The following is an 8,016-nucleotide window of genomic DNA, read 5'->3' as shown; positions in this document are numbered from 1 at the left end:
ATATAACATATTGATATAAAAACAATTATTAGTGAATTTGCATCTAAAAATGCTCGTAGAAATTGTTTTGTATGGGTATTTTGATATTAAATAAAAAATTCAATGTTTATTAGCAATTCAATTTTTTTATACTATTTAATAGTTAGACCCAAATTTTAAAGTCGCTCATAAATCACCAAAACCTTAGAAACGGGACTGTTCTTGAAATGTTTTTAAAATAATGAACGCGTTATTATTAGTCAAACTCAAAAAAGATAGACAATTAAGCAACTTGATTAAATTAACGCCATATAAGCCAAAGTTTCTTTGACCTCTCTCGCTGGCTACTATATTCCAAAACACATATACTTTGACTTGTTTTTAGTAAGAACATGCACTTCAAAATTTCGGAATGTTTTGATTAACGAAAATATTAAACCTATACGTCGGTGACTAAAATAATTATTTAATTCATATGGTTTAGTAATATTTTTTAGAAAAATGCTAAACAGTGCCCCGGGGCACTGGTTAAGGATATCAATATGGAAACTTTATCTCGTAAATTGTGCATTTAATGTTTTAAAATATATAAAGTTATTCTCTCTCATCATTACTTTTGTCATTTATTTTCTTTTTTAGTATGCTTAACAAGTGCCCCAGGGGCACTGTTTAGCATGACCCTATTTTTTATAAGGTTTCTATTAAGTGAGTGAGTTATGCTCCCATTCGAGTTTAAAACTTTTGACTTTCTAGCATCAGATGATATTGATTTTTTGAAAAGAGTTTAAAATCACAGGCATATAATAATGTTGTCTCTTTTAGATTTTTTAATGTAGTTTTCAAAATGATTGTTTTGTCATTAAAAAAAATTAGCGGCATAGCTTGTTGTCCATTTATTTTACGTACTACAGATTAAATTGCATCGTTTATTCCTATTTCGGCAAAACTAGCTATATATATATATATATATATATATATATATATATATATATATATATATATATATATCAAAAAATATCTTCTTATTTGTAATACTTTGGTATTTTATTTTATTTTATTTTATTTCTAACATTTAGGTCCTTTATTTTTTATAAATAATTAAGATAAGATCAAAGTGTTACAAAAAATGACTAAAAATGTTATAAATAAAAAAGATACAGGATCAAAGTGTTACAAATAAAAGATAAAAGACAAAAATATTACAAAAAAAAAAATAACTAAAATATTAAAAAAAATAAGATAAAAGATCTACCGTATAATTTTGAAATCCGTCAAAAATATGTTTTAACAGTTTTGATACTTAACCTTCCATTTGATCTTTCATGCAACAACACTTTCTTACTGTTTTGGATAATGTTACAAGTGGATCAATGCTTCCATTGGTGATGGTTTATCAATTAGTTTTTAAATAACAAGTGGATCTCTGCTTCCATTGTTGAATTGAAGTGCCATATATCATTTAGATTATTTGGCATTTTATAAATAAATTGTATTTTAATAATTTGGGAAAAATAAAGGTTAATTAATTCCATAAAAAATATATGACTAAACTTTTTTTTTTCTATATCATATAAGTATGAACAAGGGCGGATCCACGTAAAACTGATGCCGGTGCAGAGAAGATGGTAACATTTTTTTTGTTTTCACCATGAGTTTAATCTGATTTTAAGGTCAGTTCTGACATCAAGTGGTTTCAGCCCTTTCTCAATCGCAGTTATGGGGATCGAACCATATGTGATCTCCTTACCAAATTCAGCGTCAGTCACCACTAAATTAACTAACTATTAATAAGATGGTAACACTTTTATACTAATGTCCTTATAAGCAAATTAATGTTATAGTAATTCATAACTTAATTAATAATTTAGGTGAACAATAATTCGAGTATCTAGACTAGAGTTTAGTTAATTTGTAAGATTTTGCAACTTTGGTGTGAGGATCTCTTTAGTCTTTAGTGGTGGTCTATAAATATTCTATCAGCATTTCTTGAATTTTAAGGATTATCCTAATCAACATTCTCGAAATTCAACTCACATATATTTGTGTTATCAACAAAAAAAAAATATTAGAAATTATAATTTGTCTCAAAATTTGTGGAAGTTTTATAAAATTTGTGGAAATTTTACAAAATTTTATATGCAATTATTTATTTAGTGGTTTAAATAAATAGTAAAATAAGAAGAAAAAAATTTAGACACTAAAAATTGGTATCTTAAATAGTTTTATTAAATATAATAATTATTGTTAATGAAATTAAAAAATTTGCACCCTTGATCCAGGGTCTGCCACCGAGTACCAATTTTCTACCGTTATTTAATATTAACTACTCTATAAGTTTAAATCTCTTACCGCTTAAAGCAATTCATCATTCATATATATATATATATATATATATATGATTAAACTTAATGATTATGCTTATATACAACTATGATGTCACTTCCTCCTTTTCAATAATCAAACATACTAGTATTTTTTTTAATCCCTTGTGGCTAAATATTGACAAGAGAATAAAACAAATTAATCTAAGGCAAACTCTCATATATAAATACGTGACACATCTCAAGACCTTAATCACAAGCATAACTATAAGCCTCTCATTTCTTTGCATTCTCTTAGTATATAATTTTTCCTTTTTTAAGTATAAAATACAATTATACCATGATTCTTCCAATCACCAAAGTTCATTTTTTCTTACTCTTTTGCTTTCTTGGCACAATTTCAGCTCAATTATCCCTTAACTTTTATATCAACTCATGTCCTCTTGTGCTTCCAACCATTAAAACAGAAATAATTGCTGCTGTGGCCAATGAGCCTCGAATGGGGGCTTCTTTGCTTCGTCTTCATTTCCATGATTGTTTTGTTCAAGCAAGTCAACTTTTACTTTAATTCTTCTTCAAAAAACATTTACTTTAATTTGTTCTTCTAATTTTCTCTTTTTGCACCATAAATAAATTTTGAGACTTGATCTAACCCATTTGCATATTAATTTGTTTGCATACACATTAAATTTAGATATATATGATATACTTCATTATAAGCACCAGAGTTATATTTTCCTAAAACATGCATGCATGTGTAATGATGTAATATACTAATCTATGAAGCACAAACACTGGCATAATTAAGTGTAATTATAAGTGTCGACCTCGTGTCGGTGATCGACACCGACATGTGTCCAACACTGAACACGGCTAATTTGATGAGTGTTTGTGTTTGCTTGAAATTATTTTTTAAACTTTTAAAATTGTGGTCTAGTGTTTGAAATTATTTAATTAAGTAACAAATAGTTATGAAACTTAGTAATAAAAGAATATAAACCAATGTTTCAACTTAGTTTTGAAATTATCTATTTAATGAACATAACTTTAATGTAAGGTTTATAAAATTCAATGATCAATAAAATAGCACATAAATCAACTTTGAAACAAATATATGTTTGTTTGTGGAAAAGTCCACTTTTAGCCATTATTATTTAGTGCCAATATTGAATAATTTGTTTAAAATATTTTATTTAAGATATTGTGTAGGGTACGTGTGAATTCTTATTTTAAATTATTAGATTAGATAAGTTACTCAATCATTGTTTGATATGTGTGTGTATTAGTGCTGCATACACACACAAATTATTCTATTATATATTGAGAAAAAAAAACTCGACAAATAATCATGCTTACTTAATTTCTTTAGATGAAAATATTTTTTCTTAATCCGAAAGTGATAAAAATGACAACTAAAAATTATTATCTTTAATTTATTTTGCTCATACATATTAATTTTGATATATCCAGGGATGTGATGCATCAGTACTGTTGGACGATACATCAAGTTTCACAGGTGAAAAATCAGCAGGTGCAAATGCTAATTCGCTGAGAGGCTTTGATGTAATAGACAAAATAAAGTCTAAAGTAGAAAGGTTATGCCCCAATACCGTCTCTTGTGCTGATATTCTTGCTGTAGCAGCAAGAGACTCAGTTGTTGCTGTAAGTAACATTATTTCTATAAGATCATAGAAAATCGTCAACATCATTAATTTATAATTGAATTTACGTATAATCTATCAATTATGGAATTTCGGACTATAATTCAAATTCCGCGTTGTATAAGCCGCAATATTTAATATTTTCAGCTTGGTGGACCTAGTTGGGGTGTTCCATTGGGCAGAAGAGATTCAACAACAGCAAGTTTAAGTTCAGCTAACTCAGATTTGCCAGGTCCCTCTTCTGATGTAAGTGACCTTGCTAATGCTTTCTCCAAAAAAGGTTTTTCAGTTAGAGAGGTGGTTGCTCTTTCAGGTACTTAGCTAAATATATTGATGCATAGTATTTATCAAACATTTTTTATATATATATATTAATTTTATCATGAACTGATTATCTTAAAGGTTTATGCATGACAAGTAAAACATTACATGACACTTTAAGCGAAAAGAAGTTTGTCAAGAGAGTTCTAAAATTAAGAAATTCACAAAAACATATCTAAAATTTTAAATATGTTTTAGTGAATTGGATAACATATTAGGTTTTTCCTTTTGATGTAAATTGGATATCCTCCGCATTGTTGCATGTTTAAACTCGGGATTGAACTTGAGATCTTTATAATTAAAATAGAAAATGCATGTGGTATTTCATTTAAAGATATACTAACATTTTAGATTTTAACATTTTAACTAAGAAATATAATTAAGGACTAATTTGACATCATAACGAAAAAAATTATTTAAGAGAAATTTGATTTTAAGCAATATTCAACCTTCAACTTTAGAAACCAATTTGAAATTTTTTTCTTAAAAAAAATTGAAGATATGAAATAGTTTTGTCAATTTCCCAATTTCAAAAGTGACCCTACACCCTACAATTTCAAGATAATTTAAGGATTTGCTCTTATCTTCTTCTATTATTATATTTTTAAATGTCAAAACGGACTTTATATATTTTTAAAATCTAACACACTCCTTTTTAAAAAAAAAAAAATCATCTACACTTGCATCATGAACAATGCAAATGTTGGTCTATCATGTTTTTGGATTGAAATTTTTTTTTCTTTGTACTGAAATTAATTTTTTATTAATTACTAATATATTGAAGGTATTAATGAATTAACGGTAAAAAAAATAAAAATCAAACTCTACCCACTCAAATATAATTATTGAAATTTAGTTTTTTTTTTTGACTAATTAGTGAAAGAGTTTAATGACATAAGCTAACAGAGTAAAAAAAAAATTACACACTCAACCGATAAGAATGCTTCAACCTTCGTTGTTATATCAAGAAAGTAGGGTGACGTAGCGAAAAACATGGTTGTGATGGTTGAGTGTGTAAAGTTTATTTACTCCGTGTCTATATCCATTTTAGACTTTTAGTTAAATATAGATCTTTTGAGAAAATACGAATTTTAATTTATCTATCTAGCAGAGTTCTAAATTACCAATGTCTTTTTTCTGAAAAATTTAGTCAAGACCAACAAAATCTCTACCACTCAATATACATGTCCATGATCAATTGTTTCATATACTCAATTTTATAATTACCTACATGTACTCAATTTTTTCAATTGAAAAATATTTTAGGATCACACACAATTGGTCAAGCTAGCTGTAGATTCTTCAGAAACAGGATTTACAACGAGAAAAACATAGATTCATCTTTTGCAACATCATTACAATCAAATTGTCCAATATCAGGTGGTGATTTAAATTTGTCACCACTTGACACAACCACTCCAAACACATTTGACAATGTTTATTACAAGAACTTGCAAAATCAAAAGGGTCTCTTTCACTCTGATCAAGTGCTTTTTGATGATGGATCCACAAAGGCACAAGTTAATTCTTATGTTACCAACCCTTTAAGTTTTAGAGCTGATTTTGCTAATGCAATGGTTAAAATGGGGAATCTTAGTCCACTTACTGGGTCTAATGGTCAGATTAGAAAAATCTGTGGGAGAATCAACTAAGATTTTGGACCTTTTAGTATTGTATAAGTAAAGTACAATACAAGGTTATGGGTTATTCTATATATTGTAATCATAAATCTCTCATTAAACTTAATGTAAATTGATATATCAAAATGGAGCATAAGGCAATGGAGCTGATCTGAACTCTATCAATATATCAATCAATAATAATGTTGGTACCTATTTAATTGTTAAACCTTCTTGGTGTGTGGAATATTAAACAGGATGTTTTCTCTTCCCACCCCCCGCGAATCTTTTATCCCTGAATTTCAAATTTTGCCCTTGAAAAAACTTCGGTTCGTAGAAATCGAAGTTTTTTTTGCCTTGAAAAAAAAAATTGGTTTCTAAAAACCGAAATTTACTATGAATTTGCACTAGTAAAAATTTGGTTTCTGCGAACCGAATTTTTCTGCAAGGGCAAAATTGGAATATTGGGAATATAAAAGATTCAGGAAGGTGGAGAGAGAAAACATCATTAAACAGGGCATAATCATAAACTCAGGCCCAAGTAATATAAAAGTCAGGCCCAAGTGTTGGGCTTAAACATTTTTAGTAAAGGAGAGCTAAACTAAAAACTAATAATAAGTTATCATGAAAAGAGGTTTAATACTTCAGAGTTTCATATGGAAGTAAAAAATAAATTGATTAAGAATTATTCTGATTATAATGTGAATTTAGATTGTTCTGAATCAAAACGATTCGTTCTTAAATGAAAGCTCATGAACCATTTGAATTCAATCACCTGTTTACTAGATGATTCGTCCATAATTGACACTAGAATAATAGGATTTATTGTTGTGAGGGGAATGACATGGAATTTTTTGTGGAGAATTTAAGTTTTTTTAAAAAAAAATTTGTGGAGAATTGAAGTTAAAGGTTTCATAAGTTAACAATTTTCTTTCATTTCTTGCAATATTCTATAATTGAGTTTTTTACCATAAGAGCTTTCTAATAGACTTCATAGTCTATGCTCTTTCCTCGTTTGCTTCTTATGCTTGGCAATCTAGAACTTAAACTTTGAAACCTTAAATGAAACATTTTGTCCTATAAAACATGATTGAGTTTATCGGCACCCTTTCATCAATAAGTCATAATTGATCTGGTGTTGTGATGATCCTTGAGCAAAATATTATATATTGTAAGTGAAAAAAAATATGTGAATGAAAGTCGTTAAAAGACAACCACTCGAACTAAGAAATATAACCCGACTCGAAGGTTATTATAACAAATTTACCAATTTTTTTAAGTTAAAGGTTTGATAATTTACCAATTTTTTTTTCATTTCTTACTTTTTGCAATCTATAATTGAGTTGTTGATCATAAGAGCATGCAAATAGAATTCATATTCTATGCTTTGCTCATTGTTTCATTCTTATGCTTGGAAATCTAAAACTTAAACTTTGAGAGACCATAAATGAAATTTTTTGTCCTATGAAGCATGGTTGAGTTTATCAGTACCCTTTCATCTAAGTCCTAATTGATCTTGTGTGGTGAATGTGAAAACAAAAACATGTGAATGAAAGTCGGTAAAAGGCAACCACTCGAACTAAGAAGAACAACCCGACTCGTAGGCTATTTATCCCAAAAGATGGTTGATCCCCAAACGAATAGAAAAGAAGAAGAATGAAAAGGCAACCGCTAGTATCAAATGAGAAAATCTCAAAAATGGTTGAACCTTATGCGTGAAATGTATGAATCTAGCTCATAGACATGAAAGGGCCAAATCTATATAAAGTGTGCCCTTAAAGTTGGTCATAGTATCATAGAAGATTAAGCTTATGGGACACTGATCAGCTATGAAGGAAACTTGAGACGTGCTAAACCTCTTTAAGAAGGTTGTGAGAAATAAGAAGTAAAATAAATCTTAAGGGACCTTCTTGATGATTTCATGATTTTGACTATTGCCTAATCCTCTTGATGATACTCTTTGAACTTCTCTTAATTCTTTCTATCTTAGTTGAAGGGGTTTGAAAGCACTAAAATATACATATTATTTAGTAGTACTTTATTTAAATAAATCTTGATTATATTGGTCAAGTTTATAGGACTTTCTACTTTCCCTTTATTTTATCATTTGTAGGT

General features: G+C 28.3%; 1 protein-coding gene across 1 annotated transcript; it reads left to right on the top strand.

The window, feature by feature from the left end:
* The first annotated feature begins 2,551 nt into the window (after nucleotides 1–2,551).
* Nucleotides 2,552–6,046, top strand: LOC123893277 (cationic peroxidase 1-like). The gene is made up of 4 exons (XM_045943212.1): nucleotides 2,552–2,847; nucleotides 3,771–3,962; nucleotides 4,109–4,274; nucleotides 5,549–6,046. Exons 1-4 carry the CDS (start codon nucleotides 2,641–2,643, stop codon nucleotides 5,932–5,934), a joined length of 951 nt encoding a protein of 316 aa, XP_045799168.1. The 5' UTR covers nucleotides 2,552–2,640; the 3' UTR covers nucleotides 5,935–6,046.
* The last annotated feature ends 1,970 nt before the right edge of the window (nucleotides 6,047–8,016 follow it).

Source organism: Trifolium pratense, linkage group LG6 (genome assembly GCF_020283565.1).
Source record: "Trifolium pratense cultivar HEN17-A07 linkage group LG6, ARS_RC_1.1, whole genome shotgun sequence".
NCBI classification, from domain to species: Eukaryota; Viridiplantae; Streptophyta; class Magnoliopsida; order Fabales; family Fabaceae; genus Trifolium; species Trifolium pratense.
The sequence above is the reverse complement of the archived record's forward strand: the minus strand, read 5'-3'. Positions and strand labels throughout refer to the sequence as shown.